Source organism: Polyodon spathula, chromosome 22, assembly GCF_017654505.1.
Source record: "Polyodon spathula isolate WHYD16114869_AA chromosome 22, ASM1765450v1, whole genome shotgun sequence".
Classification (NCBI taxonomy): Eukaryota; Metazoa; Chordata; class Actinopteri; order Acipenseriformes; family Polyodontidae; genus Polyodon; species Polyodon spathula.
Genome location: NC_054555.1, coordinates 11,414,556 through 11,438,054, shown reverse-complemented (window position 1 = coordinate 11,438,054; position 23,499 = coordinate 11,414,556). Strand labels below are relative to the sequence as shown.

The 23,499-nt window shown below is 37.0% G+C and overlaps 1 protein-coding gene across 3 annotated transcripts in view; it reads left to right on the top strand.

Moving 5' to 3' along the window:
* The window catches only part of LOC121297123 (teneurin-2-like), a 483,736-nt gene that overhangs the window by 336,961 nt on the left and 123,276 nt on the right, over positions 1–23,499 (top strand). For all 3 annotated transcript variants that reach the window (XM_041223184.1, XM_041223185.1, XM_041223186.1), the window contains one exon: positions 14,163–14,400. In XM_041223184.1, coding sequence (XP_041079118.1) covers positions 14,163–14,400 — 238 coding nt within the window. The remainder of the gene's footprint in view (positions 1–14,162; positions 14,401–23,499) is intronic.

The following is a 23,499-nucleotide window of genomic DNA, read 5'->3' as shown; positions in this document are numbered from 1 at the left end:
GAACCACTGCATTCAGCTGAGCAGAAATTGCTATCTTTTAAAGAGGCTTCTTGCTGGCTATCACCTCCACAAAGTGGGTGAGTGAAATGCAGGCATTGTCTATTGCGAAAGCCTGCTTATTTTTTAAAGAGGCCAGGACAAAGGTCACGTTCCATACCAATTGTCCCTTCAAGACTGCCAATGATCTAGCCAACTTGCCCCTCCAGAGCTCATGGTCCATTCAAACAGGGTCCTTGTAACTTTGTGGGTTTTATTCCAGGGTGCATCTGTCAAGGACATGAAGTGCGGTGCTGTGGGCTACTCCCCATACCTTTACTAGGTGCTACAGGCTAAATGTTGTGGATCCTCAAAACCCTGGTTTTGGAACTAGTGTTAAGGGCAGTTTCCCAGACGACCCTTACAGCACAGGCATAGTGAAACTCTCCATCAATTGTTTCACACTAGTTACTTGATACTGGGGTTCCGATTGGTAATGCACATAGCAGCCTCTTGGCTTAGCCTTGTAGCATTCTTTTCATTCCGCAATCATGCCCTTGCGACAGCTTTGGTACACTCACCCATGCTGTAATGGTTATATTTTGTAATTGAAAGGAAATGTTTCTGTTTAACATTTTTTGATTTTTCAAAAATGGACATTTTAAGACCTATATAACAAATGGCAGTGCACAACAGATAAGACGTACTGTAAGATATTGGTAGCTACAGTCAATTTAAGGGGTTTCAAATAGCTTTTCTCATTTATATGTGTTTGTTCTCTATGTCCAATAGTCCAAAGGGATGTCAAACACCTATTTAGTATAATATCCCCACATAAATATTTTTTTTTAATACAATTGAAATTCTGTCTTCTGGAACCAGCCATCGCCATGACAAATACATTTTGATAAATCAAAAGCTCTTTTTCTCCCATTTATTTCAATTTATTTTTTATTTTTATTAAATTACTTCATAGATTAAATCCTAGATGGATGGCAATATATTTGCTGTCTAAGCTGCCTTATTTGCATAAGTTGGTAATTTACAGCAAAGCTTGATATCAAGGGTGAAAATTGCAAATCAGTCTGAGGCATTACAAAGTTTTTACTTACTGCATCTGTGAACAGATATGGCCAAAAGTTTTGCATCACCTCAAAATTTAGGATTGAGACATAATTTATAAATACTATAATTTTAATATTTTATTTAACATTATGTCATCAAAGAAACTACACAATTATATCCCCAAAGTTTACCAGAAGCCATTATAGTAGTACAGTATTTCATTTTAAATTTCAAAATGTCAAATTTTTCCATTTTTTTGTTGAGATGGAAAACTACAAAGCAGTATGTAATTCTCTGAGCTGTTGTGGGATTGGAGAGAAAGAAATGGGGCAAAATAATTGGGCATACTACATTTAATATATATAATAGTTGTATTAAATATAAATAGGCCGTGTTTAAAACAGACATTGGCAGCACTGCATTATACAGTGGAGGCAGCAAACAGAATGTAGGGAGATGTTATAGAAGTCAAGGAGCACTTCCTAACACTATATCTCATTTAGAAGTCTGGCCTCGTGCCACATTTTAGCATGTTTGGTTTCCATTTACATAAATCTTTTCCAGTTGTCCCTCTGACTTCACAAAGACCCTGTGTTTCAGATTAATCTAATATCAAAACAAATGAAAATAGAAATAGGAGATCTTTTTCTGCCATTCAAATGTAGTTGCCCTGGATATGTGTATAAATAATGAGAAACATTTAAATGAAAATGCTGCCTTAGTGTATAATAGGTATTCATCAGTTGAGTTGTGATAATAATAAACAGGGCACCGGCTTCTGGTAAAGCTCTTCAGTTTGGAATTAGGAAGAAATTGGGGGAAAATATCCAATGTCGACACATAGCACAAAAGCTACTTGAGTGTTTTTTGTTTTTGTTTTTTTTCTTGCAGTATTTGAGAAGCAATAACTTTAGTGCTCTGAATATTTATGTTTTTGTATAAACTATATAACCAGGAAGAAGTTCTCAAAGACAGTTCTTTTTTCTCCTTTAAAGGTTTGGAAGATATAGGAGACAAGCCCAGCAAACAAGTTACCTATTATGCAATTTTTTTTTTTTTTTGTTACAGCAGCCGATATAATAAATCAATGTTTAAATATCAGTAGCACAGTGGGATATGTGTGACTTAGATGGAGGGGCAGGGTTTGCTGTTTAGGCTTGATGTAACTGTACATGACGAGGTTTGCCGTTCACACACGTTAAAAATGAGGGATTTCATCTTACTGTAGATTCTTAAAGACTGAAATGATGTAGGCAAAACATATCAAATAGAGACAGAAATGTATTCTTACTCCAAAAGCACTTCAGATATAGAACCCTAATTTAAGATAGCTTTCTTTGTCCTTGGCCAATGCTGGTGAAGCTGTTGCGTGCAGCAGTCAACATCTTCTAGGAAAAAGGGTGAGTGGAGAATCAGCTTATCAGTTATTTAGCCTTTCTAGCAATTGTTCTAATGTCTCTTTGTAAATGACAGCTGGTATTGTGCCTTCCACAGCTTATTTCTCAAATTGGCATTGACATTATTGAGGTGGGGGCGGGGGTGTTGATGAGATCTTTCACTATTGTTCAAAAACCCGCTCTGTAGAAACCATTTAAGTCTGTCTGGTGCAATTTACAGGTTGTCAGCTAAACAGTTGAAGCCCCTCAAACGTGTTGCACCCTTAGTACATCACCACCGCAGTAAATGCATCAGAAGAATACGATTTTCTGCATACAGCTCTTATTTAGCTCATGGTTAGGTTTTTTTCCTGTCAGATTTGAATACCCTTTAAAAGACTGTTTCAATCAAACACGCTAGAAGTGTAATGCTGATCTTGTGTCCTGATGCTGCTCTGGTACTGACGTGCATGCTATAATCCTCCCCATTCAAAAGAGACAAAAGACTAAGGAGTGGTTTCACACACCTTGATCTGCACTAATGTTCAGTGGGATACCTGTGTTGGTTATTGGTCACCCTCCATTTCGGTCTTCAAATGGCATTGCATTTCTGTATTTGTATTTGTTGTGTGCACCATTCTTAGTGCTTCTTGATAAATGTTTAAGATACGTGTTCAAGGGCTGTTCAGTTGTAATTGTCTGCCATATATTTGAGTATTTGCAGTAAGAACCCTCCAAATGATTGCAGACCCCACAACAATGTAAGATGCAGTAAAACAACATGTACTGACAGTCATTTTCCTGATCATACAGTATCATTCATATCAATAATAACCATAAAACCAAAATACATACTTTTAAGACTGGGTTTGCATGCAGAACAAAGTCTATAATTCTTTGTGATGCTGTGCATTTACTTTAGGTTAGAAATGCAGAGAGTAATTGTAAAATATGCAGTGATACATATTTCTTCATTAAAAATAATTTTCTTGCCAGATATACCTAAAAAAAAAATGATGATAGAACATTTCTCAAGTTACTTCTCCAATACAGCCATCAAATCCTTAAAACTGATTACCGCTTACTGCTTTCATATTATAGTGATTTTATCTGCTCTTGTGCATTCCATTCTGAAATCTGTTTTATGTAAATAGCACCACGGGATCCCATTAGAGATGCAGGAAGGGAATATTTATACTATAAAGAAACCCATTAGAATATTTTTTCCTACTCTGCCAGAAGAAATAAATGCAGCGTCAAGTATCAGTTTGCCAAGATCTCTGCCATTTCTTTTTAAATTGGAGGGCCAGCCGTTTACTTATTTCATCGTTTGCTTTTTGATGGTGTTTTTTTTTTTAAGGTGAGTCTAGGTTACCACAATAGCAATAATCCTTCAGGCAGCTTCTTTTCATTCCAAGCGTATCATCAGTTGTACTGTATGGCTTCTACATTTATCTCAATCCTTTTGTTTTGTTTTGTTCCGTTAGATACACATACAGAGTAAGAAAAAATACATTTTAGAAATCTAAGCTGGGCAGCAGGCTCCTTTCTAAACTGTAATGGGAAGGGTAATGATGCATTTTATTGTAGTCAAATAAAATAAAAGTAGGGTAAGACGTTATAAGCTTTATTTCTTGCTCTGTGATCTGATGGAAAAGTTGTTTTTTTTTTTTAGTTTTTGTTTTAGTTTTTTTTTAGATAGATACAAAGGGCTGGACAAAAAGAAATACAGTACAAACACCTGCCATAACACTGTCAGTACTGTCACGGTCAGTGATTTAATGTGATAATACTACAAGGTGTTTGTAACAGGGTGAGGAGCCCTGTACATATATTTGTTTATTTTAAAACGCGGTACTCCGCCCCTGTGCAGTTCATTATTTTGTATTTGTTTTTTATTATTATTATTATTATTATTATTATTATTATTATTATTATTATTATTATTAGTAGTAGTAGTAGTAGTAGTAGTAGTATTATATTATTATTATTATTATTATTATTATTATTATTATTATTATTATTATTATTATATATATATGACAGTGTAGCCATGTGTTTTGTTTGCTATTGTTTTTTTTCTGATAGATGTGAGATTAGACAGTTCATCCTCTGCCAGTGTGTAAATAAAAACCTTATGCAGAACGTGGCCATCTCCCAAATTAAGTGATTAATTTGTTGCAAATCAGAAGATGATCACCTGCATAAAAGCCTGCAGCTCTATGCACTCAGGTGGGTGTACAGAGGAGTGAACGAGAGAGAGAGAGAGAGCAAGGAGAAAGGAAAACGAAAAGTAAACATAAGATCAGTGACCACAATTTGTCCAGCCTGATTTTGATTTTTTTTTTTTTTTTTTTGTATTAAAGGTGCCACAGCGTCTTTTTGCCCCGCAGTACTGCCTGTGTATTTTCTTTCTGCATCTGGGCTGACGTAACCACTAAGCCATTCCTGTTAATTTGTTCTGGAAAGAAACTTTTTCTCAGTGCACCTTGATTTGGTGGTGGAAACCTGATGCAGAGTTACCCATACATCTCTTTTGAAAATGTCTGTAGCCTTGGATACAGAAGGACCTATCAAACATGCACCTGTCGCTGATAGTGAAATTGACATGCTGCAGGGATATGCAACACTTATATATTACACAATACATGTGAAAGTTCTGCATAACATGTTAATCAGTCATTGAGTCCCATTTGCACTGTAGCCGGTGCTATGTGTTTTTTTTTCAGTTTTGAAACATGACAATTTGCTTGTATTGTGCAACCTAAAACAAAAGGGATACTTCACGAAAATCAATTCATTTTTAACCCTGAAACCATATTGTTTTGTTGTGAATGGTCACAGTCAGGTTTTGTGTTTATAATGTAAAGCTCTGTGATTAGAAGATGACTTCAGTGAATTAATGATTCCGTGGATAGCAGCCGCTGCAGTTTATTTGGGTGGCCAAAAAAGTTGTCATTGGCTCCAGCATTCAGACAGTGATAATAAACCAATTGAAATATTTCCAATGAGATATACACTTGCAACTTGCCTCCAGGTGATAGAACTAAGTGAGGAGTATGAGACCCTGAGCTGGAAACTGACAAGTAGTTGTTCACTATATAGGTGAAGATTAGTGTCCTTGTTGAGTCCCAAGTGGTTGGTGCATTAGTGCTGATACTGCAACTGTAGATGAGGAATCATGGACTACCCTGTGTCTTCAAAGAAATGCAAAGAGCTTGATTTCAGTCAGCCATGTAAACACAGTTTTATATTAAAACCTGATGGATAATTCATTGGAAACCATTTGCCTGATTTGTATAAAACAGATCATGGACTTCTTTATTTTTAATATCTTTTTTATTATCAGCTTTTACTTTAGAACAGAAAAGAAAATAATGTTGAACATATGTAAGTATCGTAAGGATAGGTAAGATCATACATATATAATTACATTCAATAAATCATAAGAAGATGATACAACAATAAGACTTATGTCCAAGTTTGTATATGTAAGTTCTCAAAGTATTCAATGAAGGGCAACCACACCTTGTGAAACTTGTCTTTGGAACCTCTTAATGGAAACTTAATTTTCTCCAATTTCAGATGTTGCATAACCTCCCCGATCCATTGTGTGTGAGAGGGTAGGGCAGCTTGCTTCCAATTCAAAAGTATCAGGCGCCTCGCCAGTAGGGACGAAAAAGCTATGGCATCAGACTAGGTTTTTAGTAGGGCTGTGTCTGCTGGTAGAACTCCAAAGATTGCAATATGTGGGTCAGGATCAATACTTAAATGAAAAATTAGGGAGAATGTGAATGAAGTATCAGCACTGATGCACCAACCATTTGGGACTCAACAAGGACACTAACCTTCACCTATATAGTGAACAATTACTTGTCAGTTTCCAGCTCAGGGTCTCATACTCCTCACTTAGTTCTACCACCTGGAGGCAAATTGCATCTCATTGTAAACATTGTAAACATTTCAATTGGTTTATTATCACTGTCTGAATGCTGGAGTCAATGGCAGCTTTTTTGGCCGCTAAAATAAACTGCAGCAGCTGCTATCCACGGAATCATTAATTCACTGAATTCATCTTCTAATCACAGAGCTTTACATTATAATATTGTAGATTTTAGATATCAGACCGCTACTATTGGGGTTCAGCTCCAGCAAACTGCTAATAGGGGTTAGAGGAGGCAAGGATGGAGATCGACTAAATATTTTTCGGTAAAATATCTCATTTGTAAATAGCGAAAAAAGAGTGAACGAGGTTGTAGCAGGGGGAGATCTGTGCTGACTGCTGGCGTGTTCAAAGTGCTGCAGGAAGAGGGCAGCAGTCGTCCAATAACCACCTGTCAGTCATGGCAGTGACAGGGGGAGGTGGAAAAGGGTGTGTGTGGACTTTCCCTCTCTCTGAATGGCTGGGAGGCGGGTCTTGGGGAGATTGTTAGCCCTATAAGATAATGTTCTGCTGTTTCCTCAGGTTTGCCCTTTTAGACACGCTGTGAGGAAGCGCTGGTCGGGATCGAGAACCAGCAGGGAGGAAGGAGCAATTTAACAGCAAGACAGTGACAGCGGGGAACCCTTGGGCAGACCTCAGAACATTGTGTAGAGCAGGCTAGTGAGCTGGTAGCGTAGGTCGGTGATCCTGGTTGTACGGGTAGCGGCGACTGGGATATCGCTGCCAACCTTTTATTTGTAGTTTTATTACTATTTTATTTTCCCTTTTCCTTTTGCCTTCTATTTTTGAATCATTGTTTGGAGCACCTGCAAGTGCGCCTGCACCCTGAATTGTTTACCGTTGCTTGGTATTCCCGTGGTTCTGTTTACAACAGCTTCCTCTGCACGCTAAAGAAACAAAAACACCCCTGAAAATAAAACTGGGCACCTGTGTGGTGTTTTCAAGTATACCTGTCTGTCTCCTGTGTCAGTGAATTACCCACCACCCTTCCACAGAGGTAAATTAAATTTCAGGGAGATCTGTTCAAATGAAGCAAACAGATTATTGAAATATAAGTCTCTAATTGCTTTTGCCCCATTTGATCGCCAAATTTGAAAAGCTGAATCCATTAGAGAGGGTATGAATAAGTGGTTTAGCATGGTTAGAGTAAGTATGGAGACTTTCTGTAGGCCAAAGTGTCGTCTAAATTGAGACCAGATTTTAAGAGTATGCTGGAGTATGGGACTTGAGCTAGATTGACTTGCACATACAGGGATGGAAGAGCAAGCCAAGGCAGATAAAGAGGATGATCGACAGGAGGAGGCTTCCAGATCCACTCAGACTGGGCTTCTGCTGTCAGTGTTCTGTCCAATTCGTGATTTTATGAATATTGGCTGACCAATAATAAAAAAGAAAATTTAGTAAAGCCATATGACACAAATGTTTCGGTCTTTGAAGAAACACTTTTCCAATACGAGGAACTTTATTTCCCCATAGAAATGAAGAGATCAATTTGTCAAGCGAATTGAAGAAACTTTTGGTAATGAAAATTGGGGTATTCTGGAAGAGATATAGAAATCTGGGAAGCATGATCATTTTAATCAGGTTGATATGACCAGCAAGTGACAGAGGTAGAGCAGACCAGTGTCGACTACATTCAAGCAGTGGTGTGAAATTAGCCTTAAAGAGAGAGGAGAGCGCAGGTGTGACTGATATGCCTAAGTATTTGAAACTACCAGACACCTTCTTAAAGGGGCAGAGTGTAGAGGGTAGGTGCAAGGCGGATGTATTAATAGGGAATAGTTCACTTTTATGTAAGTTTAGTTTATAACCAGAGAGTGTCCCAAATTGGTCCAGAATTGACAATACGTGTGGAAGGGAAGAGATTGGGTTTGCAATATATAGGAGGAGGTCATCTGCATATAAAGATACTTTGTGCTGTTGATCTCCCCATATGATTCCTTCAGATTCTTGGGAGTGATGTAGAGAGATGGACAGAGGTTCAATAGCAACAGCAAACAGTAGTGGGGAAAGAGGGCAGCCTTGTCTTGTCCCCCGATGGAGTGGGAAGTTCTCTGACTGTCTATTATTAGTACAAACAGATGTGAACGGGAATGCATATAGCAGTTTAATCCATGATATAAAATTAGGGCCAAAACCACATTTTTCAAGTGTGGCAAAGAGGTAAGTCCATTCGACACGGTCAAATACTTTTTCAGCATCAAGAGACGTAAGGACTTTTGGGGGCAATTTGGATGAGGAGTAAATTATATTGAATAGTCTGTGTAAATTAAAGAAAGTTTCTTCCCTGTATAATACCAACCAATCTACTGAGATTAAAGAGGGAAGGACCCACACCAGATGATGGGCCAGGACCTTAGAGAGGATTTTGAAATCAGCGTTGAGGAGAGAGATTGGCCTATATGAACCGCAGTATAGGGGATCCTTGTCTTTCTTCAGTAGAAGTATAGAAGCTTGAGAAAGTGTGGGAGGGAGGAGTCCTGAAGAGAATGAATCTCTGAAAACAGAAGAAAGCAGCGGGGAAAGAGAAGCAGAGAATTTCTTGTAAAATTCCACAGGACCAGAGGATTTGCCGCTTTGCATAGATTTGATGGCTAGTTCTATCTCTGGGAGAGAGATTGGTTCATCCACAGCAGTTCTGGACTGTTGGTCAACAGTAAGAATATTAAGGTTATGAAAGAAATAATTAAATAAAGAAGGATAAACAGCAGATTGAGATGTATAAAGTTCAGTATAGAACTTTACAAATTCATTATTTATGTCTCGTGGATTGACTGCCTGCAGAGGAGTTAATCTCGGTAATTAAGCATGTGGCAGCAGATTGGCGAGCCTGATGGGCTAAGAGTTTACTGGCTTTGTCTCCAAATTCATATGCAGTGTGACGGGACTTGAGAAGCAGCTGCTCAGCATATTTAGTGGACAGCAGGTCAAACTCGGTCTGAAACTGAAGACTCTCCTTATATAGGTTTTAACCAATGAAAGAAGCCTATTGTCCAGCATGAAATAGAATATGTGGGAGAAAGAGTTGTGGACAGGAGAAAAGAAAGAGTAGTGCCTAGCGGTAGAAAATGTAAATCTCCATGGGTCCGATACCCTATACGTAAGGCTAAGGCCGATTTAGAAAGAGAGGCCGGTTTTGTAGATGAGCGATCAAGACAATATAATTACAGATTATGCCATATAACTAGAGATTTAAAAACAATCATAATAGAGAAAATAAAATTAAAGCTATAGGTTAATTAAATAAATCAGACCTAAGGTCCAGCACAAATAAAACTACAAGCTGATATTTTATCCATAACAGTTGTACTCTATCCTGTAAATGTACATGTGGCAGGCTGGCGAGTGGATAGAGGCCCAGAGACAGTCTGCAGTTCAAAAAAAATCCCACTAATTTTATTATAAATAACACAAAATAAAAGTGCACAAGGGCAAGATAAAGGGATTTAAACACAAAAAGAAAGACAAAAAGCAAAATGTACAAAATAAAGATTTCCAGGCTGGGCAATGCCTTCACTGGATTCTCAAAGCTCAAAAATACACACAAACCAAAAACTACCAACCTGCTTCCTCAACTCCCTCCTCTCAAATGAGAAGCAGAGACCTCCTTTTATGTCAGGTGGCTGGGCGCTGATTGATCATTAATTAAAATAATCATCTAATCAACCCCAGCCACCTGAACACAATGAACCCAGGCAGGTAGGGGAATTTAACCCCATCCATGCCAATTTCTAAAGGGCAGAGCTGTGCTCTGCTACAGTACACAATAATAATAATAATAATAATAATAATAATAATAATAATAATAATAATAATAATAATAATAATAAAAAAGTATTATCATTAAAAGTCCAGAAGTCAGCAAAGGTTCAGCGCCACACTTCGGTAGAATGTGGGTAACAAAAATACCATTAATGGTTATGAATCTAATAAACAGTAAACATCATGAAGCACAATGAAGTTGGGTACTCTTCTGGCAACCTGTGGAGTAGCGGCACCTGCGGACTCCAGGCTTGGAGCAATGCTGTCATTGTAAAAAGAAACAGCCTCCTCAGGAGTATTGAATGTGAATTGGGATCCGTTAAGGGTGATCTGGAGGTGTGTAGGATGTAGCAGACCGTATTGTATCCCCGCTTCACGAAACTGAGACTTAACCCTTCCAAAAGCTGCTCGGCATTTCGAAACCTCGGAGCTGAAATCAGGGAAGATGTGTACTCTCTTGCCATGGTAGTGAAGGGGGCATGCTCTCGGGCGAGACGTAAGATTCGCTTTTTCACTTGGTAGTGATGGATTCTGGCAATAATGGCTCAAGGTCTCTCTCCTGGTTGTGGCTTCGAAGCAAGGGACCGGTGTGCTGGATCCAGTGTTGGAGGGGTATCAAACTTTTCTTTCCCAAAAAGTTATATAAAAAGGTTAGTCATAAAAGCTGTTGCTTGTTGCCCTTCACTGCCCTCTGGAATCCCAATCACACGTAGATTCTGTCTACGACCCCTGCATTCCAAATCGTCCAATTCAGATTTCGTCCGAGAGATTTCTCCACTTCTTGCAGTCGGCTGCCATAGCCTTCAATCATGGTTTGTAGGGTCTCGATTTGGAAAGATTCAGTCAGGCCGTGGATACTAGACAACATGGCTGCCAGCGAGGCCAGGGACGAATCACCGCCATCTTCAGCTGTGTGATCTGGCCTGTGTTCAGCCTTGCCGACTCGTTTGGTTTCCGAAGTCTCTGCAGCCTGAGCTCACTTGGCCTTGATTTTTGACATTGTAAAAAGTACTAATAACTTTTGTAATGTAGTAAATCTGAAATAACTAACTAGTACAGTAGGTTTGCATTAATTAAGAAATTATTTGTAGGAGCTAGCTTGAGACGCGTCTACTCACTTAGCATGCTAAACAGCGCCCCCAACATACAAGTCAGATCATGGACTTCTGTTATAATATGCTGTTCCACATCATGGAGCAGCTAAAGTCATGTTGACTTACAATTAATGGTCTTGACTCCTGTAATGTGTTGCTTATGTTCTTGCCGAGGATGTGTATGATACTGCCTTGGTTTTATTTTTTAATAGTAACTTGAGTTTGATAATGAAAGCCCAGAAGGATGAAATCTCACCCCCAACTTTTAAAGAAGCACAAAAGAAAAAAAAACTATTTAACATGCATTGCAAAAGCAGAATAGGAAATACATGTGGGATTTTTGTTTCAGGTGTTCTGTAAAGTATCCAAACAGAGATTATCTTCTATCATATAACATTTCTGGACATTTTGACTGCTTAAATCACGTATTTTCTGTTAGTCAGTCAAGCAGTGATTCTTTGAATGTGAAGCACGGACCAGTAGTTATACAGAATATTAAGTATGGAAGGAGGCTTAAGAGAATAGTATAGCTTTTGGTCAGGCACAGCCAATTCAACCCTCTGCATGACTAATATTCAGAGAAGCACTTCAAACCTCATCTTTATTGCATTTTATTTTACAAAAATAGATGGGCAGTATAATGGAAATAGCCGACTATTATTAGATTGGTTACAAATAGTCCTTTTTGCTTTGGGATGAGGAACTACTGGCGTGTCAAATAATAATAACACAAAAGAATAGCAAAGCAACAAGTGATGTGTTGTGTATGTCTTGAAAAGGACAATTCATGAAAAGCATTAAGAATCGGAGCGCTGGTCATTGTGTTCTTCAGGCTTCCAGGCATTTGTGGACGTTCATACTTAGACAGTTTAGTTTTAGTGGTTTATAAGATGGGTTTTGTCTGTCAGTGCAGTTTAAAAAATGTTGGAATAAGTAATTCAGTGTTTTAAACGTGGGTATTTAATGTACACTGACAAAAAAATTTACGTCAATTTTTTTCAACAAATAGGTATATTCACAAGGATTAAAACTTTTTTCTTATCTGTTTTCTTGCTGAATCTTCTTGTTTAAATAGGGTTTCCCTTGGTTTTAAAAGGTATTTTTGGAGTTTCATAAGTCTGTTTATTGCTTTATTGGTCAATTATGAATTTTGGGAAACACCATTATCAAACTATTTACAATTTAAGAAAAATATTATATAAACATTTTCTAAATAATAAATCAATTTCTTTAGATTTGTTGTTCAAAATGTAAACCATTTAGAAATATTGAAGCATATGCAAAATAATACAGAGCTGCCCTTTTTAAATGTGGTCTAGAAGCATGGGATTATGGGTGTCTGTGGCAAAGTTGTAATTAGTAGCAAGTGTATAGCAGGTGCAGTAACCCAAAGAACAAAAGAACAAACAGACAATAAGACAATAAAGTACGGGTGAAATGGGTTGTTTTATTTTTATAATCCAATGGTCTGATGACCAGTCAATAAAGAGCTTGTAATACACAACAATGTATCACAGTGGTGAAAAAGGGTTGCAGTCCCGTAAATAATGAGCACGACACTTAACACACACAATTAGACACACACACGATCACAAAGTCCAAAGTGAGTGCTCTCAGTGCTTGTGGTGCAGTACAATATAATATGTGCTATAGTGGTGAATAAATGGTGATAACAATGTTAATTGTAACTGAAGTACAGTGTTGAGTCGGTTTTGTGCTGGCCCTTGGCGACAGCTCCGGATTCGTGTTTAGCTGTCTAGTGATTCCAAAACACAGACAGTTACTAAACAGACAAAACAAACAAAACACTCACAAACTCTGTCTTTTATTTCTCTCTTTATTTAGGAAATTCTCCCGGTCCTTCCAGTTCCTCGTATCTTTAAACCAAGTGAAGGAAAAGATTAACAATTCTCTGGCCCTTTATGCTATCATGCATGACCCCTTGGTAAACGATTGCAGCTGCTTTTATTGCTTGTAGCTGCTACCTTGTTTACCCTCCAGGTCAAAAAGTCTCACTTTCTTCCAGGCTGACCGACTTCCCGACTGTCCAAAGACTTTCCCTTTCTCTACTTAATGCCCTCACAGGGAGGGAGGGAGAATTCCAACCAGAACTCATTATATTTCTGTCACAGTGTCCTAATTAACAGATTATTATCATTTTATCTAACAGGTGAAGTAAATCTAATCGTTTCCAAAACAAACTATTGAAAAATAGCTAACTAACTAAATAACCCCCATACACAAACAAGTGTGGTATTTTAAGTTTTAATTTGTGCAGGAAACAAAGTTTTTTTTTTTTTTTTTTTTAAAACAGCAGTACTAAGATCTCATATTTACTTTGTTTCTGTTTGCTTTCATAAGAATATACATTCATATTTATTTTGTTGTTGATCAGTGAATTGAATTTGTTTATGTTTCTGACACATGAGTAACCTGTACAAACAAATAACATACACTGCATACTATACAAGCATGGGGGATTATGACAGGGTCAGGCATGTATACTGTAAAGGAGGTCCCTGAACAGATAAACCAAGTTATAGTCATTGTTACTTGATTGACCCCTATTTTCTCACTATTATACAACAACAGTACTCAGGATATTGATTAACAGTAAACCAAGCACAGACTTATCATGCAACATCCTAACAACCTTCGTTGGTTAGGAGCAGAGCCATTGGTTCATAGCGAGGTAACCCAACTGCTCTGCTGCACTCTGCTTTCATTGTTATAGGATAATTAGCCTTGCTCTTTGGCAATTTGAGCTCTTGTAAAAACGAATGAAAACAGTCACTGTAACCTTAAAAGTCACTTCTCTATGTAGATTATTAAGTGTTTTAATAAATATTTCTTCTTAATATATATAAGAAACCTTTAGTCTTTAAAAAACGAAGTCTATTTACTAAACTTAAACATGTCAATACCTTTTAACCTGTCTTTCTCCAGGCCCTCCGAATCACCACAGCCAGTCAACGTTGAGGCCGCCTCTTCCCCCACCACACAACCACCAGACGCTGTCACATCACCACTCTTCTGCCAACTCGCTCAACAGGAACTCCCTGACCAACCGACGAAACCAGACCCACGTGCCGTCCTCTGCTCCCAACGATGTGCCCACCACCCCTGAGTCTGTGCAGCTGCAGGACAGCTGGGTCCTCAACAGCAACGTGCCACTCGAGACCAGGTACTCAATTTGAGTTGAAATCGTCATGATTTTATTATCATGTAATAATTTAGAGGAGGGATTCTTGTACAGTGTATTCCATTATTATGCACAATGCTAATATTGCAGGAGGCAGAATATTCAAAAGCCAGTGTTGTTGTATCAGACTTGTGGTATAGTAATGAGAGCTTTAGTAGCAAGTGAGTTTCAAACTAAATGTGTTCGTCAAATCAATCTGTAACTGCTTTGAAATTGAGTTGATGAGGTCTTTAATGAACACATTTCTTGTTAAAAAGCTTAATTGTCGCAGGTCACGTACATCGCTTCCTGTCTCAGCGACTAAATGATCTGAACTTGTTTATCAAGATGCATGTTAATGAGATAAAAAAAAGGAAAAACTAAACCTGATGAGGGGCTTAACTTCAGGCGACCATATTTCCTGCCTGGAGTACCACATACAAACACTGAATACGTCGTCGGAAAGCCCTGAGTCTGTACTTTTAAACAAGCCAGGTAGGTGTCTGAGTAATATATGCATAATCACCAGGCTGAGTGTAAAGATTTAAATAAATATTTGCATGGGTACAATATAACAGGTCATTTTTGTAAAACTATATTATCTGGCTGAAGAGTCAGGAACGTAACCCCAATATATCCTAATGTAACCCCAATATAACCCCTAATGTAACCCCAATATTTCCTATGGGAAAATGTGCTTCGACTTACAACACTGCTTTCAGGAACCAATTGTGTCGTAAGTGCGAGGACTGCCTGTATTTCGTAAATCAACATAATTTCGGAAATCACATTAGAATGATTATTTAATAATGTAATAGGTGCAACAAACGCGTGAAAATGTAAAAATCAATGCTACGTACCGTTTTTTTGATAACACTGGAGTTACCATTTACAAACTGTTGAAAATCCTGCCCACAGTGTCCACCATAAATGGCATGATTTTTTTTGCCAAGATATGTAATATAAGAGGTTTAATGCAACACATTGTTAAGTGTTTTGTTTTGTTTTTTTTTATTAAGATTTTAAATGGTCAACTAAAAAGTTTTCAGTATTTACAATGGCTGTTTGTCTTACATGTCAAATAGTGTTAATGTAATGTGTGATGGACAATGATAATGCACTTAGCTCTGTTAATAGCCATTGGGTGGGTGTTTTCATTGTTGGTTTTAAATGTGCAATTGGGGGTGTGTAACTATTCCCTTGGCAACCAGGTGATGGCACTTGATTACTCATATACAGTATGTTTGTTGAACTCTAAGAACTTTTCAGAGAACTCTTCAGTTCAAAGACATATGCAAGTGGCATATTCAAATAAAGGGTTACAATTAAACAGAGTAATGCAGAGCTCTTTTTGAATAAGCACAAGCATATGTGGATCTTGAAAGACTTCTTTAAAAGAAGACTGGAGTGTTAGTCTAGTAAGGTAACTAAAATGTTATTTGGATTTTTTTTTTTTTTTTTCCTATTTAAAAAATATCCAGGAAATGTAAATTTGGCCTCAATTGAGTCTCAGCTATTCTTTGAGTTTTCTGACCTGGTGATAGCATCCATCTGTCTGGACCAGTCATCCGCAATCTGGCTGCAAGCGACCCTTGTATTTAGATTAATTGTCTTTATACGTCAATATCAACTGAAATGTTCTGAAATTAAGATTAAAAGGCAGTAGAAGTTTAGACAGAAATGGTTTATTCTGGTTTCTCAGAGTTGATTTCAACTAGGAGAGAGACAGTTTTCTGAAACTAAATGGCTCTTTCAAGTAAATAATAATAGACTGTTGTACAAGCCCCTGTCTCCCAGAGCTTGCTACAGTGACAAACCACAGCAACCAACACTTCTTCCACACCTTCTTTCATAGGGGTGGTAAAGGGTCCCTTTCAGCATGGTTAACCTCTCACCCCCTCATTGAGTGGGAAGCATCGTTATTAATTTTTTTTTATTATTTATTTATTTTTTTATTATTTTTCTCTTTTTTGTTTAAGACATTTAAAACCAAAATGTACCTTGTTGTTGGTCTATGATTTTCTGGGTAATCTTCTTCAGAAAAATGTAAACAGTTTAATAATAAAAAAAAAAAACATAATTCATATAACAAGCATAAAAAGAAATTAACTTGAAAATGAAATAACTGGAAAATGTACGCATTGAATTGAATCAGCTTATAGACTGACATCACAGCAGGTACCTTCCATCTGAAATAAGCTGGAGGCTAATTGGCCTCTGAATTGGTCACTGGATTGTATTATTAAATATGTTAGAAATATCCATTATTAAGGAAAAGAATAACTGAAAACTATGCAATCACCAAGCCACCCAGTGTTATATATTATGTTAGAATATTCCCAAATGTAATTAAGTCACTTTGAATATGTTTTATTATTGGCATTGACAGTGCATACTTCAGTTACTATAATGAATAACACTGTTGTAATTAGCAGATGAAAAGGATGTAGTGTTAATAAGCTGATATATACAGTACCTTGCAAAAGTATTCAGACCCCTGACCAATTCTCTCATATTACTGAATTACAAATGGTACATTGAAATTTCGTTCTGTTCAATATTTTATTTTAAAATTCTGAAACTCAGAATCAATTATTGTAAGGGGACATCGGTTTTATGTTGGGAAATATTTTTAAGAAAAATAAAAAACTGGCCTTTTCTTGGCAGTGCCTGGGTGGTGTGATGCAGCTTCCACTTCCTGATTATTGATCCAACTGTGCTCACTGGGATATCCAAACACTTGTATATTATTTTGTACCCTTTCCCTAATCTATGCATTTGTATTCCTTTATCTCTAACTTCTGTAGAATGCTCTTTGGTCTTCATTTTTCTTCAGATTCACAGCCTTACCAATGATCCTTCAACAGTGGGGTTTTTATCCAGAAAATGTGACAGCAACTTTAATGGTTCACAGGTGGAGGCCAATGGTAAGGTAATTGTGTCCTCGTTAGGGCAATTTTTTTTATCGGTGCAAACTGGAAGCTTCCACAGCACACCAAACAAATGAAAGAAGCACCAAACTTTCCTGCAGTGGCCCAGTCAAAGTCTTGATCTCAATCCCATTGAGAATCTGTGGCACTATTTGAAAATAGCGGTCCACAAGCGACGTCCAACCAACCTGAACAACCTGGAGCAAATCTGCCAAGAAGAATGGGCCAAATCACTCCGACACTGTGTGCAAAGCTGGTACATACTTACCCCAAAAGACTTAAAGCTGTTATTGCAGCGAAAGGTGGCTCTACCAAATATTAATGTGTGGGGGTTGAATACTTATGCAAGCAAGATATTTCAGTTTTTTATTTTTCTTCAAAATATTTCCCAACATAAAACCAATGTCACCTTACAATAATTGATTCTGAGTTTCAGTGTTTTAAACATTGCACACAAAATCAGCCCATTCGTCTACAGACCCACAGTTATACGCAGCATGGACAGTGGGAAAGCTACTGAAGTCTACACATCCAAACAAATGAGAATTTATAATCTCCGAGTTCCAAGAAGTTGAAACGCGAACATATGAACATATGACCCTGTCCTACTGAAGTCTCTCTGACAAAACTGGCAGTTCTCATATAGGCTTTGGGAATTGGAGAACAGCACAGAGGTTCTCAATGAAACATTTTCACCCAGCAGTAAAGCATGGACCCATTCAAAGCACGATCCATTTAAAGCAATCAGTTTAAAGTACAGTCTATTTTTCTCAAAAGGTGCATCACAGCATTAGAATACATTGTAATTCACAAAACACAGAGATGCTACTGAATAAACCACAGGATGCGACGACGAGTGACCGATCATGAATAGATGGCAGAATGTTGACTCTGTCTAGCTATATATCTGTAAATCTACAAAGAGAGAAGACACCATTTTTTTTTTTGCTTTGTTTTTTAATGGGAAATTTGGCTTGATCCATTGCATAAAAAAATGTGTTGAATGTACAAGTAGTCCAGCGTGGATCTAGATATTCTGATATCATATTATGACAAGATGTTGTCTACATTAGAAATTGGAATACCACTATTTAGATGTATATTGTCATAACGTGAAAGCAAACAAATTGAATGTCCTTTCCTATGTTGGCTCCCTGCCTGCCTATTCAAACTTCCTTTCTGCTTGTACCTTTTACTATGATACGATAGATCTGTATGTTTACTTTTGATCTTCCATCCTACTTTTTATCTACACATGCTCTGCTTGTTTCTTATGCCATCGACAGGTCTGTTCGATTTAGCTTGCTTTCTGCCTTAGGCCCCTGTGTTCTCAACACGTCCATCAGGCTCATTCCTAACAGCTCCTCTGTGCTCTGTATTCTTCTCCTGATATCATTTTGTCAGGACTAGTTTGCCTCTTAATTTCCTTGTCGTTTCTTGCCTAAGGCAGTTTAGCTCTTTGCTTTCTTCAGCCTTAGTCCTGTATTCCCCCCTTCTGGCTTCATCAGCATCACACTAGTTATTTCCTCTTCCTCACTATCTTTTGTACTTTAACTATTGGCATTTGGCTGCTACGGAATCTGAATTTTTGTGGATTATATATATATATATATATATATATATATATATATATATATATATATATATATATATATATATATAGACACACACACACACACACACACACACATGGTTCCAAAACCTGTGAACCCCAAAATTAAAATGTGCCAAATTTGTTATTTCTTTTTTGCTTTGTATTTGATTTTTTGTGTCCACTGCCTCCTTCTTGTAGTCTAATGTTAAAGCAGTCGAAAATGACTTTTGTTGACAGGACAAGATATTTTAGATAGACTAAAATTTCCAAATTGACTTAAATGACTGGTTTGTAAGTTACACAAATTGTAATTGTAATTTATATTTAATTCACTGTATTGCCTTCCCAGGCTCCCTTCATTGTTCAGAATCAGTCATGGAAAAAATAAACTGTAGCAGTTAGTGGAAAAAACGAAACTGTAGCTTTAGAAATTCAGAAAGCTTTTGAGGGCATGTTATACAGTAGCATACATAAAAGATATTATTTGATACAGAGACATGGAATAAATCTAAATTATGACACTGATAAAACCAATATAAAGAATAACTATGGCGGCTCTTTAAACATTGATTTAATTTACTCCTTGGTTTATTAAGTCAAATGACATACAGCAGGTGCTCCTGCACATGCTGAGTCCCTGCAATAAATGTTCTTAATCTATCTTTGTTTATAATGGGGCATGTTAGCAATTTATAGAATCTGAATGGAGGAAGTTACCTGACCATTCTCAATGATTACCACCTTACTCTGTAATTTGCTCTGTAATCTGTGCTACATACAAACCGCAACTGGGAAGTGCTTAGTATAAATTGGTTTGTTTAATCCATTGGATGATCTTTTCAAAAAATAAAGTCTGGAATAATGTTGCCGAGCCAGAAACCTGAGCTGGTTAGATTTCAATCACAATTGATGTTTGAAGAGCTAAAACTGTATTTTGGAGATATTTGAATCAGCAAGAACTGTTGGCTGTTATGAGAGTGCTTGGAAGAGCTTTGTTGATTTTAAGATCCTGGCTAAACCAAAAAAACTGAGGCTGTTTCAGCTTCTTCTGCATGGTGTTTTTTGGAGAATCAAGCCTGCAATATTAGTTCTAACCACTCAGTAAATTTGATAAATGTGACTGGAGAGGAATGATATTAGTGACTCCCAAGTACAAAACCCCTCTGCTCCACATTAAATGAGTGCTAAGGCAAACCAATGAAAAGAATAACCAAGGACTTAAAACTCGGCTATAATTCAGTGAACATTTTACACTAATATTTATTCAAATAAACTAGAATTTGAAACTGTCATTGGGTTTATTCATTTAGAACATAACATTCCCATTTGGAAACCTAAAGAGAAGGTCTTCAGCATGTGTAAAGCTGAAAAGTCACAATAGTGCCTGCGTGACTTTCTGTCTCTTCAGAGCATTTTCCTCCAAATTGTTCTGCACTGAACCATAAAGCCTTCAAGAGACTCAGGAATAAATCTGAGGTGCAGTGTTCTTTGCAAGACCAGCTTAGCCTTCAGAGGACAAATGAGATAAGTCTGTCATTAGAGGAGTCAGAGCTGTAAATAACTTTTGAGTACATTTCAGTAGCCTGTGAGCAAAACAATGCTTTTTTTTTTTTTTTATTATAGAGCACTATCATTCTTTTCCTGTGATAAATACTAGAAAAAATCAGTTTACATTGCTGTAAATCACCGTAGATAGAGTTGGGTGCAATACAGCCTCTCACATTCTGATACTACTACAGTCTTGAAAGCAGTTTAACATCTGTTACCCAACTGCAATTGCAATCTCATTTCAAAGACTGTTCATCTTTCCTTTGTCTTTGTTGAAAGGAGTGTGACCAAGCAAATGAGCAAAAAATGATGTGAGAAATATTTTGTCTGTTATCGGCATTATTACACTGGTTATCATTAAGCCTGCAATTGCTGTGGAGAATGAAAATAAAAACATATTTAATAAATATTAAAATAAACTTAATAGTTTTTTTTTTCATAAATCAAAGGGCTGACAGACCAGTAGCTTTGTGTTAGCTTAGTTTTCTTAATTCATGCCTGTCAAATCTATATAGATGAGGCATTCCTGTCTATTTTAAAGCACATGTTTTTTTTTTTCAGCATCGTCTACATTAATCCTGGCTTTCTGACTAAATGATTGTGTGGTTGACTGACTAGTGAACTAGAAAAATTGCCAAGACATAAAAGATGTGTTTTTTTCTCGTAGAAAGCAATAACACAAGACTGAATCATAAGTTTGCCTGCTCTTTTTATAAACACAGTACTTGTATCCTGCTATTAACAGATATGTGCTAAACATCTGAATCATTCAGGATCCAACACTTCTTCCTCAACGTAAACAATAATTTTTTTTCTAAAGTGACACTTAATTAGCTTAACCAGGAAATGATTATGCCATGCAAAACCACACACTATTTTTCAATACCAAAGCATTTTAATACAATGTAAAACATTTCATTCTTGGTAATTTTGGTCCCATCTGTGAATGACAAGTTAATTATCATAAGGCCACGAATCTACTCCAACAACCTTTCAGAATCTCAGTTTTTTTTTTTTTTGGTTTTGTGTTGAGGTTTTTATGAATCAATTAATTGTTTTTGCTGGTGGTCTTACTTCAACAACAAAGGTTTGAACTTATCTTTTCAAAAGCTATACATATTTATTAGGATAGATGTATGTTTATAATAGCCTGCACTCGAGCTTACAGAGCTAGTTTCTGTCAAGAATGTAATTGCCATTTCATAGCTTTGTGGATTAATGTGACCTAAAACTACCTTTCCCCATTGACTCCCTGGATAAAATGTGATCCATGAGCTATGTTGTGTGTTGCAGCTTTGACTAATGAATCTCTACACACTCCATCACTTAACAAAACGGGTGGGATTTTTCCATTGCTCTTGGCAAATATTAAAAGCTGCTTCTGTTTTTATTTTTTTTTGTCGGTAATTACCAAGGTCTTCAGTATAAACACATTCACACATCCCTGCTAATTTGTAAACAGGAATCTAGCCTGACGTGTTCCTAGAATGTTGGTCCAACTCCAGCTTCCTCCTCCTTGTCCTAACGCTGTGATGTCCTAAACTGTCAGAGATACTAAACTGCTAGAAATCCAAAACGGTGTCACACTATTTTCCAATGATAAAAATCAGTCAAATGGTGAATCCACAAGTTTGTGTGCTGCTGCCACACACATTTGCAATCCTAAGTCAAATCCAAAATAATACATTCCGGCACCTAGTTTAATACAGTTTTGTTATTCAGCAGTATTTTTGTTTCTTCTTCCCTAATAGTATTTTGAGAGGCTTTATTCAATACCCAAGAAAAGCCTTTTCTTACAGCATTCTTTTTAACGTGAGTGTATGTACAGTATGTATTTATGTATGTACAGTATATGTAGATACTTTTTTCTTTCATTTATAGTATTGATGTTAATAACTGTAAAATAATTCATTGCAAGATCAGAGACTGCTCCAAACTCCTAGCCTTGTCTACTTTCAAAGCATACTTGTAGCCTGCACAACCATTTAATTGACTGTAGGTGTTGGTCGCTTCGGTAATAGACTTCCAGTACAGGACTCTGTACTTTACTGTATTATTTGATCTTCCAGATTCAAGTGGGAACCACAGTCAACAAATCCACAGCAGCTTCACATTATTATGAGTTAACTGAAGCCAATTACAAAGTTCAGTATTGTCTTCCCTGCATCCTTGGCAAGAGGATGTGGATAAGTGTGTGGTTGTGCTTGAGAATGAGCTTTGCTATGAGGGGAGTGTATAGGGAATTCTCTCTGGTAGTTGAGTATTATCAGGATGTGCAAATGGAGGCCATGCTCTTTGTTGCATTGCAGACAATGAGTTGGTCTTAAAGGCTAGGGTTCGAATCCTCAATCATTAACTCTCTATTGATTTGTGTTAACTGGCAGTGTCAAATACATCCTTATAAAAGTTTACAATGATAATTTTTCGCACTTTTACCAGACTTTTCTCATGATTATACTATGCATTTACTACAGTTTATCCGTGTTTTCCATTTTGTTTCAAACCAATACATTACCTTTCTGTGCTTTACGATGCTTACCTATGCTTTACCATTGTTTCACTGTGCTTTATTACACTTTACCATGCTTTTACTATGGGAACTTGTATAAGTAACTTCACTAAAAACAGCAGACCAGAAAACAAATCTATTTTATTTATGTTCCTGTATAGGACAGTTAAAGTGTGTCATTAATATTTAGTGATTTTTATTTCTGAAAAGGAATAACATAAAGTGGTTTAATCTGAGTCTATATTAAAATGAGTGCAGAAGATTGTTTACTTTACCTCAAAGAGCATTTATTCATCTATTTTATAGTTGTTGGAAGAAGACAAAAAAGTTCTATATTACAATGGAAGGCATTTCATTTAGTATGCATCTCTTTGTACTGCTTCTGAACAGTATATCTTCCGTCTCTTTGTCGTCTGTGTGCTATTTAACACTTTCAGCAACTGAGCCAAAAGCCTTTCACTGATTCTGCTTCTGCTACAGCTGTCTTAGATTTCATACACAAGTGTAGCTTTCAATTATTG